At 42.3% G+C, this 12,689-nt stretch overlaps 1 protein-coding gene across 4 annotated transcripts in view; it reads right to left on the reverse strand.

The window, feature by feature from the left end:
- Nucleotides 1–2,680, reverse strand: part of clstn1 (calsyntenin 1) — a 33,211-nt gene extending 30,531 nt beyond the window's left edge. For all 4 annotated transcript variants that reach the window (XM_041057675.1, XM_041057658.1, XM_041057665.1 and 1 more), the window contains exon 1: nt 2,461–2,680. In XM_041057675.1, coding sequence (XP_040913609.1) covers nt 2,461–2,542 — 82 coding nt within the window. In that variant the 5' untranslated portion in view covers nt 2,543–2,680. The remainder of the gene's footprint in view (nt 1–2,460) is intronic.
- Nucleotides 2,681–12,689: the final 10,009 nt, after the last annotated feature.

The following is a 12,689-nucleotide window of genomic DNA, read 5'->3' on the forward strand; positions in this document are numbered from 1 at the left end:
TATGTACAGTCAAATATTTCTCAAAGCAAAGTAATCTGTGAACTTTGTCGTGCAATGGTCAGCACTTCCTGAGGTAACACAGCCAATCTATTCAACCACCTTAAATGGAAGCATCCAGAGGAACATGGAGAGAGCACCTCACTCAGGTTGGTACAACCCCACTCACCTGTATCTCATGAGGTCGCTAAACATAAAGCGTTATCGCTGACCGACACATTTGAGCAGACGAAAAAATACGTTAAAAGCAGCAAATGATGGAAAGAGGTGACTGAGGCACATTCTAACTAGCTCAGGATATAATATCCTTTCCAAGCCCTGGAAATAGGATTTGAGACACTGATGCATATGGCTATTTTGGAAACTGTCTTTGTGTTTTAAAGGGTTTAAACAGATATGTCAATGGACTGGTTCAAGTCTGGGTATTTCAAAATTGGGAGGAAAGATCGCAATTCAGAGTTCACAGTGACATTTCCTTGCTGACAGTGCAATGAATCATACAGTGTAGGTAAGAATTTTTGATGTGCATGAAAACATATTTTTCCCCACAGATCCTTCAAGGTTTGTTGTAGCCATGTCATCAGTGATAAATGTTTGTATAGGCAGATATCTGAGGACCACAACATCATCCCTTGCCGATGCTTATAAATTCACCTGAAAGTGCTGAAGCTCTCCCCTGGTGTGTTTCTGTAGTGATAACATCAAATCATTTGCAGACATCAAAACTAGATGATACAGAAACAAGTACCACTTAGGGAAAAACCTGAGCTTCCTCATTCACTGGATATTAACCAAAAAAAAAAAAAACTAAACATCAACAACAATCCATGAAAACATAGCTGGTTCACAAAATAAGCTACTGACCTTTGGTTAGTAAAAGATAAGTCCTCACCAAGGTGGTGATTTCACAGGCCTCCTCTGCTGATAAGAGCAGTGAAGCCAGCAGGTGCACTTTACAAACACACACTTGGCTACAACTTAAAAAGACACATTCACACACCATCCAGCCCTAACTGCCAGATAGGCCTTTTCCTTTTGATTGATGAAAAAAAGAAATGAAGTTACTGCTGTACAAATGGTAGCCTCCTGGTGCTGGAGCATTCTCAGCTGCCTGACATGGCAACAGGAAAAAATATGGCTGGATTAGAAACCCCTGTGCAGACCTTTATGGGATCCGACATCCCCTTTCATGATCTTTGTTTTGTTCATAGAGCATAAAATGGGTGTAACATTAAACGACGACAACAACACCCACTGGCCTCCAGCGTTGGTGACTGCCCGGGCAGGTTGATCTGATACGGCCACTGACTAACACGCACCTGCTTTTACACACCCTTAAACAGGAAGCTTACACCGGGAAGTCAAGTGGATCGAGTTTAACGTTAAAACACAGTCTGTAAATCCATGCAGTGAATGTGAGTGTTATGTCTTGAGCAATGAGCTGCTGGTAAGAGGGAGGTGGACCGCCCTGCAGCAAATAAAGGCATGTTTCTCCTCTGTGTGTGCGATGGTGTCCATCGGTGACATTGCAAATGAAGAGCGCAGTTGTACTTACAGTTCATATATATATATATGGTCTCTGGATATAAGTAGGCCCAGACCTACTGAGGGGCTTTTTACTTAAGCCTGTGATCACAGCACATGAATTTTTAAATCCACCGACAAAACAGGAGCATGTGAAGAGGATCTGCAATGCGCAGCCAACCAGGATCCATCCTGGTGCGACCACAACCTTGCCAAACCAACCATTAGGGCCTTACTAATGAAGGAATAAACCTGCGGGGTTTTAATAACACTGAGACTAAACCAAAAAAAAAAAAAAAAAGGCTAAACAAACATATCATCGCTCGTCTACATTCAAATATACTCATTTATCTTTAGAGACGGGGTCAGTACAGGGAGTACCGATCATGTGCAAGTTAAAAAAAAAAAATCTTTCAAACTCTGCAGAGGGTGAGAAATATTTTTCATCTTAAAATACGACTGCTAAAAAGCAACGAGACCAGCACCTAAAAATAGACTGAATATGCAGATGACAGAAAGGGGTTGTTTCGTGGCCTTGATATTATCTCCAAAGTAACCTACTCCAAAGCATGTATTTGAATAAAATATTAAACCTATATCATATCTGTAGTATAATATAATGTGTGGTTTCAGGATGTTTATGGTTTAAATGGACACGCTATCCCGGGATGCACTTGCTGCCGGCGGGATACTTAGCGACATCCATCCGCTGCGGCTCCGGAGCCGACCATCCCTGAACAGGTTACTGCACAACGCATCCCTGTGGACCGCGCAGCCTGGCTAAGGTTTCTGTTTTAACCTCCGGCGTCTGGAAACGACCGGAAAGCTCCGGAGAACCGTTAACTTTCAGCCGCAGCGTTGTTTCCAAACCACAAAGAAACCTGTCCGACTCGTACAGGCGCACGGAACACAACGGGATATAAATCCCAGCTTAGTTACCTTTAGCTGCCTCCACCGCACATAATAGTCCGAGGACCAGTCCGACAGCGGATGCAAATTGTTTACTCCCTCGGAACCGCATCCCGACTTCGAGTTCAACCCCGGCGAAGTAAAAGACAACCTTCTTCTTCCCTCGTCAGTCAGGCGGAGTGTTTCTCTAACAAGAAAAATAAAATCCAGAAGATGAGTGTCGGTTACCACGGTAGCTCTAAGATGGCCGTCGTCGCCGCCGCCGCTCTGCTCTCCCTTTCAATCGCCGCTCCTCTCTCAGTTTTGCAGCTTGCTGCGTTCATTGACTGTCGGAAAATGTTTAAGGCATATTCCGAGAGCAGTGAGGCACATTCTTTCTTGTCATGCAGTATTGTGTACCCCCATGATAGATATTTATGTAACGTCTAACCACCAAAAAACATTGTCAACACAAAAGAAGGCGAATGTGGAAGTTTGCTTTGCAAGCAACAAGATTGTATCAGATGGGGTATTTGACCCACAAAGACATAATGCAAAAACAGAACTCGAGATTTTTCCCATTTTAAATCAACAAAAGAACCTAAGCAAAATTTCTTTTTATGTAGAAGTTCCTGCATGGGAGCAAAGCTGGGAAAAATGTGCAAACCAAGCAACTGCCTTGGGGACCCCAGAATACTAGAAGGCCTAAAAGCTCCCAGCTACTGGGACTGTGGGGGTATGTATAACTAAAACACAATTTAAACTCCCATAGTAAAGGCTGAGTAGCCACTTGATCATGGGGCTTAGTCTTTAAGTGCTTTATGACGAAATCTGGTTCAAAGACTTTCATTATTTTAAGTCTAATTACCACACAGTAAATCTGGGCTAGGTGATATTCCAGTTAAGAAAAACTGTAGATATTACACATAGACAGGGAAGAATGGCTAATCAGGGACCAGCAGCTCATTTTTGTCCAGGGGCATGCATGTTAATCCAACTGCTCATGGGAGGCCAGATTTGTTTTCTCCAATGAAAGTGCCCAGTATGATTTCAAAGGAACATAGTTGCAACAGCAAACCATCACTATTACAAGTTAGGAAGAAAAGTCTACACATACCCACCAGTGTTGCCACAGTGTTCCTGGTTGGTATCCAACGAAATTACAGGAACAACGAATTATACAGCAAGGGGGGCTTGATTATGGCAGGTGCATACATTGCAAAAGCATACAAATAAAATAATTCTTATATATGAGTCAGCATCCTTTTCAAATGACCAATTTGTGGATTGTGAAAACAACAGGGGCAATTAAGTTCAGGAATTCTTTGTCACATCCCTTGCATAGTTTGCATCTAAATGTTGGGATGTTGTCATTAGACCAAACTAAACCTAAATTAAAAAGTCTGTTTTTATGGCTAAATAAAGTTTCTATGCTTTTTTTCATTCTGGTGAAAATAGGCCTGTCTCTCCTAATCTCTAAAATGCCCAAGTGAAAACATCTACCTTTGTCAGGCCTGTTTCTTTCCAGCCCTTGCTAGCTGAAGAACGCACAGTCCTCAGAAATCGGATCTTCAGAGGAGAACCTGAAGGCAGCATGTATCCAGCGATGGCCAGTGACGTCAGTACTGTTATTGTGGGAGCATGCAGCCAGTTTAACACAGACAGCCAAGCTAAGACCGAGGGCGGGGGCCAAATGCCTTCTGGTGCTACAAAGGGGTTTGTGAGGATAGTAGTGATCATCATAATGTGAAATGCGTGACCGAGTTAAACACAAGACCGGTGCTCTGGGGCCAACAAGGACCCTCCAAGGTTTCTGAGTGCCTGAAGACCTAGAAAAAAATTTGCACTTTAAAAAATTAAAAATTTGTTTTACCCATAGTCATACAGGCTGTCATCAGTACCTGTATGCCAGAAATGAGATGTTTCAGGTTTCAGTATCCTCAGTTATCACAAAGGGTTGTACAGAGGTTCATAGTGGAGGGGAGTGCTGGCAGAGAGGGGGGATCCTAAGGCCCTGGCTTGATAATCCAGGCATGGTAAAAATGGATATTTCAACAACATGACCCAACCAGAATGGGATACGCTAAAATGTGTGAAACTGCTTACATGCATCTGAAGCCAAAAAGTTGTTCAATCCTTTAGCCTGGATGGGTGAGATGGGAATTGTAACTCTGAAGTACATCCATGCTTTAATTTTTCCCCGAGTTTCTTCCACAGAGCGGCTTTCATAAATACCACTCACACAGTGAACGCTACATGTACCACATTCAATAAAAATGAGCATCATATTGATCATTTATGAGTTAACCACTGTCCTCACCCCGGAGAACAACCACACAACAACAAGTGCATGGCAATGTGAGAATACCAGGGGCCTTGAATTGCAAATGTGGGTGGGGGTTGCTGTCTAATCAACACCCTCAGATATAGATAGCACCCCTGAGGAGAAGAGGATGCGATGCAATCAGAGAATTATGGCTGAGCATCTACGTGGCTTTTTTTTTTTTTTTTTTTTTTTTTTGGATCACACTGAGGATCCTTGATATGGCTGCTATTTATGCAAATTAAGACGCATGTGACTTTAATCTGTTTTCTTACAAATCACAGAGGCTTTCATGAAAAGGTCAACAGTCCATAATGGGAAGTCTTGTGGTGAGTTTGTTGATAGAAAGTGAGACCTTGAACAGAGCTCTAGTTTTTGTGCCACATGGGTACAACAGCAGTGTTTTGCATATTTGCCAGTTTGTTTTCTCCAAAAATAAAAAAAACAACATTTTTGAACCTGTTACAAAAATAAAGGAACAAACTCTTCGACCTCCTCGCTGCCTCAATAGTTTCAATCATCATGGAGAAACAGCAGAGAAAGGACATAGTTGTGTGAGGCCACAATTAAGTGATGGGTCCATAAACAGGGACAGTCTATGGACATCAGGGCAGCAGCAGAGCTGAAGCACAATGCCTGTTTGTTTCCAGTTTGGCAACACATGAAGTGGCCGAGAGAAAGTGGAAGCTCCCCCTGCCTCCCTCCCTCCCTCCTTCTTCCCTCCCTCACAGATGTCCAGCACTCTGTGGTAGAGATGGAGTGGCCATTACCATTCCTCTGGGGGACAATGGCAGGCCATAGGAGGGCTTAGTGGATAGGTGTGAGGCGTCAACCAATGATCAGAAAGGTGTTACTTCCTCTAGACCATCTCACCCACTGTGTGAGTGACTGCCACTCTTTAGGGATTTCCGTGACTGCTGACGGCTCGTTGTCTCCTGTGACTGCAGGCTTATTGGCATTCACTTTGTGATTTATGATTCGTAAACTGTAGTGAGGTTTGTGATTTGTAAGCAGCCATGGAAATTAATGAGTGTTTTCTCACCATTCTTTGAAGCTGTCCTCTTCAACGCGTTGTTACAACACTCCCAATGGCACACAATAAAGGGCCGTTCCACTTCTAAATTACAAAGAGACATTTTTCTATTCATGCCCTGCACTATTCAGCCATGGACTCACTTTCACTTTTTTTGCTGTGAATATTAACAAAAAACGCAACATTGACTTGTCTCATGTGATATAACATCTTATTTCCTTTGAATAGTCCACAGATCTCAGTGTGAACAGTTCTCATTGGCGCTAGATTGTACTGAAGAAACAGTCCATATTCAGCAATGGACAGAAAATAAAGCAGCAATAATTTAGATTAATAATTAGTCATTTGAGTCACTTTTCAATCAAATATGTTTCCAGCTTCTAAAATGGGAGAATTTACTGCTTTTACTTTTCTTCCTTTTTAGTAAACTGAATATTTTTGGCCTTTAGACTGCTGGTCAGGCAAAACAGCATTTGATGGGATCACCTGGGACTCAAGGAAACTGTGACTGGACAGACAGTTGTCTGATGTTGGACAGATCACAAGGCTGATTGAGAAAAGAATCAGCAGATAAATTTATAATGAAAATAAATTTGAGTTTCAGCCCTGGACATAGCACAGACGATGCATGTGTGTTTGAGTAAAAATTGCCACAATGTCTTGTTTTTAATAATAATGTAGTAAAATAAACCTAATACAAGTATGTGCCACATGTTGCTTAATCCCATGCAGAACCTCAACTAATGACTCTATTCATCATCAACTAATCTATCCATTATTTTATTGATAAATACCCATTAGAAGTCCCATAGATAGATAGCTGACGTATGTTAACTGGTTATGACTTATCTGTATTAAAGACACTGTTTTGCAGTAGTGCTGTCCTCTGTTTCGTGGCTGCTCAGCATAAAAAAGAAACTGCCTTTGCCATCCATCTCAAAGAGCGAGCTCGAGCCCCCCAGACAAGGATTTGGGGATTAGATACACCACATTATTAGGATGGTCGAAGGTCACAAATGCCTCATGGCTGCTCACATTATTCAAAATCCTTCCACCTCAATTTCCATCAGTCTGCCTCGGTTATAACAAGCTGCCTGCGTGGACAGAGGGCAGATACTCTGGGGGTTGAACATATTCAGTCACTGACCGTAGGAATCACGTTGTTGGAGGCATTACTGCGGGCTGCAGTCATGGTGGGTGGCTGGCAGCAGACGTAGCAAGAAAAACAGTTTGCTATCATGGGAATCAAAGTGGTCATGACCATTAAACGCCACAGTATCTCAGTGTTCTCTTTCCAGTCTCGTGTCTAGACTGCAGCTTGTGTCATTAACTACGGCAGAATTTTGGTTTTCCTTATCCAGTGGATGTAGGAATTTCATTATCTATTCCATTTTCCTGTGATAGGGACAGATTTTACTGGAGATAATTGCTGAGAAGATGATTGTTTGGGGAGTCAGGAGCTGCTCATGATGACTTTCTTACATGTGATTTTATATTAATGATGTGTGCACACTCAGTTATTTGTTTACTGGTGTCTTTTCCACAAAGGTTTTTGAGAAAGTGTCCCAGTATTTAATTGGCCTGAGGGAAGAGCTCAGAAAAGTTATTTCAGAGGATTATAGCTCTGCATGCCAATTTGCCTTCATTTTTTATTCACTCACAATTTCTTTATCTCATAATCAAAAATATACCCAGTGAAACCTGAAATGTCGCCTCATAAACTTATAAGCCTTGATTTTTCAGTGAACACTTTTGTTGAAAGATTAATTTTATATACAGCGAGGCTTCAATCTTTTTTCTGCTTCAGTACGGATGTCTCCTTGACTTTGCTCATGAATATATTTCTAAAATCCTTGGCTCGGGGAAATTAAATCTCACTTTAGAAGTTCTGGATGTTATCACGTTCTTTCACAGGAAATTTTTTTTTTTAAAGCCAGTGGGTCTATATGTGCAACACTGTGGCAACAAATTACACAGGGAACTGAAGCTATGCACCTTAAAAAGCTTCCTTTGCTCTCTAATTCATACACTCTCCACAGGGAACATTTAGAACGTGCCCTCAGTGATTGATATTCCTTTCCACCTAAGTTGCTCTCATTTATCTTGCATCCTAGGCTGTCACTAATGGTCATTTATTAACTGCAGGCTCATCCTCCATTTGCACAGACTCTCACTGTGAATGTCTTGAAAACGCACTGTCAGTTGTCTTTTCTTAAACTGATCCCAGTCTCATTCTTTAGAGCCTGTATTATAATTCACGTCGGTGTAACAGGCAAGTTTTTGCAGTTCACCTCATGATGACAAGAAATCTATTTATTTCCCTGTTTGTTTTGTTTCCATATTGATGCTACGCAGAATCCTGGTTGTCTTTGTTGGTTTATGAACAAAGGCGCCTTCGGGAGAAATGTTTTCTGATGTAGTCTGACAGCTGTGATCCATGTCCCATACCTCCTGTGTGCACTCTAAGTCACAAACTCCTTATCAAACCCTTAAAAAAAAAAGAAAGAAAGAAATATACTGTTGTGTTCTGACACTTTGCCTTGTGAAGTAGCCTCCGGGTATTCTATGGCCCTCTTGGTTGTCAACAGTCTGCAGTTTCAGCTGTCGCTCAAGCCCCATTGTTACTGATGTAAGGGCCAGGACACTAAAAACACACGGCAAGGTTGAGTGGGAATCTGACAGATGGAGGCTTGATAACCTCGCAGAATACTTCAGTCCTCTCTATAGGGCTCAAGGACCGCGCAGATTAAGCTTTCAGTCAGCACCTTCATTCACATCCATATTCATGACACTCACATTTTAATTTTTATCACTGATATCTGATGTCAGACATGTTTGATTTCATTTGCATTCGTTGTGAACATCTGAGCCAGAATTTCAAATCAGAATTCATTAATGAGAACGTCTCAATTTGCCACCCATGTGTGGTGGATTCCTCCAGATGGGCATCAGGTTGCTGAGAGGAGAGTGGGTGCCATGATTTTAATGTTCTTGTTTTAAGACCTTGACCCCTGATCCCCACAGAAGGTCACCTCTGACATGCCATGTGGAGGGTTCATACTGTGGGTCAAGCTGGTGTCAAACTCTCACCTCCTCGGCTTTATTGCCTCATAGAGTTTCGGGAGGGGGTACTGACATGGCTGTCACGACGTGTCTAATCATTCATCTGTGATAGGAGGGTCTCTTGGCTCCCTGGATACTCCCACTTTGAACACTCAAAATTAGGTCCGTGGAGTAGGCCACTGATGAATATAGGCATGTTTTACATTGTAAGGTTACGGCATCGAAACATAAACGAAATAGCACAAAGTGAATTATACATAAAGTAGATCAGTTTTCCTAACAAGGGATACTTGTGCCCCAGAGGTATACTTCTACAGTTGCCAGGGGGACTTAGAAAGATTGTAAAGTAAGATTGTAGAATAATTTGACAAAAATAGAAATTACAATTTAATAAAAAAAACTTAATTTCACATATTGAGCTGTAATACACTTAAAACTATCTAAATGCTGTGATAGTGCATGAAAACTAGTTGGCAATCAGAGAAGTTATACAGTTAACTAAAAGTAATGGATAAATGTTAAGAAACACTGAATAAAGGGAGTCAACAAAGAGATAAATGGAGTTAGCAAAAAGTAATGGATAAAGGGTTAGTTAACGAAAAGGATGGATAAATACCATCCGGTTTAAAATCAGTTCAAATGAACACATTAGGAACATGACATGTGGTGTCGATAAAGGGGTACGTCAGTTCATCTGTCAGGCTTGTCAGGTTGGGAACCACGACCACAGACTTCAAATCTGTCTTAAATCTTATTTGTTGAACAAACACATCACTTAAGACACACACACACACACACACACACACACACACACACACACACACACACACACACACACACACACACACACACACACACACAAACTTGCACGTGTACACCCACACACCAGATAAAGCTAATAGCACAGACGCAGGCCCAAGGCACATTGCCCACCCATGTAACAGCCCCCAAGTTGATGTCTGTGATTAAAATCACGCTTGGTGTATGGGAAAACCTGCTGTCCAGACAGCGGAAGTGAGCAGTCTGCTCCCTCATTACCCTTGAAGGAGGCTCATATGGCGAGTGGGTGATATTAAAGTGGAGGAGGTTAAAAATGGCTTGGAGCCAGTGTGTGGCTCCATCGTCTCTGACAGTGTGTGTGGTGCATCTGGGAGCACACTGACCCAGATGCTGAAACTGGCCCAGACAACAAAAATCTGGTAAATGATACGACAACATCACATCTGAGGAAAATATAATACAGTTCAAACCAATTCAAAGAGGAGACACATCGTCTGAAAGATTTCCACTGTCCTATGTAAGAGTTAAACACTGTTTTCCCCAGATTTCCTTCTTTCTGCAACTGAGCTCACAGTGTTCAGAGGGGTCTAATGATGGTTATTTGTTCTCTTCCTCCTTGAAACAGCGGCTGATCCCCTCCTGTGATATAAAGCTGGAGGTTAGTGCAAACTGGCCTCTGGCCTGTGGGTAAGCTCACACTCATAAACACACTTGAATCTGGTGTTGAGACATTAAAGGAGTAAATCACACAGACATATCAGGGTCTCTGCAGTCAGCATGGCTGTATTGTGACTCAGGTCCCATTATAGTGTTTGTATCCTGCTCTCTGAGGAGATCTCAGTTAATAGCAGGCTAACAATTATGTTGTTAGCCTGCTATTAACTGAGATCGGTGATCATTAACTGGCCAGGTCAGCACAGCAGAGCGGGGAACGATTAAATTGAAATACCCCTGGTAACATTGACAAAGCCTCCGTTTCTGATCCCACTTCTTAAAAACGCTCGAGAAAGCAGAAACGATTCTGATCGTTGATAAAACATGACACACGATCCTCTGGTTTGTCACGTGTTCATGACAGCTCATCAAAATCAACACATCAGTGCTGTGTGACGCTCAGGAAGGTGGAAAGCTGCTCCTAATGCATCCATTTGATTAATTATGGTCGTTCATTATAGATTTCGTTGAGTTCTGTGTTTTCCTTACAAAAGCCTGACTCTCGTACAAGTTAGACAGCTAGCGATGCACTCACTGATTACACTGCGAGATTCAGTGCACCATGGGATGTTTGACTGACCAATTGAATTTATTTGATGATTTACACAAATGCTCTTGTCACAGAGTAAATCAGGTTACACAGTACTGAGAAACCATCTATTCAAGACCAATTCAGAGATGCACTCTGATGTGATCAACTAGACTTGTAGGCTGATTATTCCATTTTGCTGCAGTTGATGTCAATGTCCATTTACTGGCTTTGAACCAAATTATAGTGTATTCAAGCTCAGTAGCGTTTAGGGTTCCTTGTCTCTGTTCACCAGAAGTTAAGCATGAAATTCACTCTGATGAAGACTGTGTCAAACTACTATTTCCAAGGTGAAGAAAACTTTCATGCTTGGTAGCCTCTGAAATTTGTTTTAATAGTCTTGTGCAACTGCTGTAAGTGGCCTGAAAGAAAAAGTTTAATGTTATTTCATATTTGTATTCAATTGTATTAATCTTTGGATGAAAATAGTCCCCAGCAAATGCACCATTTACTTCTGTTTGAGTAATGTTTACTAAAATCCACAATTCCCTGCTGTTTTACAAAATTACTGTGTCTAAAATGTATATTTTCAGTTATTCTTTTTACGTTTAATGGGATTTGTTGACATTAACAAGAATATGGAACATCACCATACTTTCCATCCTTTAATCAGTAAAAAGTAGCTCCGTAAACACACTGGAAGACACGATCACGTTCAACATGAATGAAACGTGTAAATCTTGATTTACCTATAAATAAGGGAAGTATTTATCCGCTGACTACGACTGTGTGAGTTTTACGCATGTGTGAACTGACAGAGGCACACTACAACATGTATTATTCAGCAGTTACAGTGCATCACTGGTGCATGCCAGCTCAGAACTAATTCAGCATACACGGTATGTGTGTATTCGTAGAGCAGGAGAGAAGTTTTTGCGTGAATAAATCTCGTGGTGCATAAGTGTCGGCATCCCCTGTGACCTCACGTGATGAGGAAGCAGGAGATTTTGGCTGCTGCATGTTAAGGGAGGATTAAGGTATTATTTAGTTGAAGCATCCTCTCCCTCTCTCTCTCTCTCCCTCTCTCCCTCTTTCCACATGACCTTTTAAATATTGATTTTCAACTCACACGACCTCATCTCTCCTCTTATCTCTCTCCTTCTTCCCCTCTATCTCGCTACTGCTCCCTGTCTTTCTGGCTTTTTCCCCTCCAACACAAAATCCCTCACAGCAGCCTCACGCACACTCACAGGCATATTTATGAACACATACGCACACGCCTGCTCTCGTCTTTTCTCTCCCACTCGCTTCTCCCTCCTCTGTTTCTCCCTGACTCGTCTCCATATTAAAATGCATAGCTGCTGGCCGCTAGCTGCAGTGTCAGCGGGGGGGAGGGGGGGGGGGGGGGGGGGGGGGGGGGGGTAGGGTGGGGAAGGTAATTCATACCCGGCTGTCACCCAGGCTGGAGGTGAGTGAGCAAACCTCTTCCCTGAGGAGACAGCCAGAAATGAGCCCAGCAGAGGAGCTCAGAGGCATCAATAATCCAGCACCTCTCCCTGCACTAACGACAGCCTCACACAGTCTCATTAAACACTGTGTGGACCTCGTGCTGCCATATTTGTACAGTTGGAACTCAGATTGAGATGAATGAGATATCTCTCTGAGCTCGCGTGCCCTTAAGAGCACACCCTTGCAGTTATAGGTGTGAGTGAATAATATGATTTGGTCAAAAACGCATATTTCACTGTGGAGATGATGCTGCAGCCCACTTGATGAGATGCGATTCCTGCTCGGAGTTGTCAGTTTGTGGAAAGTCCTCAATGTGTTTACACCCACGT

Source organism: Toxotes jaculatrix, chromosome 2 (assembly GCF_017976425.1).
Source record: "Toxotes jaculatrix isolate fToxJac2 chromosome 2, fToxJac2.pri, whole genome shotgun sequence".
Taxonomy (NCBI): Eukaryota; Metazoa; Chordata; class Actinopteri; family Toxotidae; genus Toxotes; species Toxotes jaculatrix.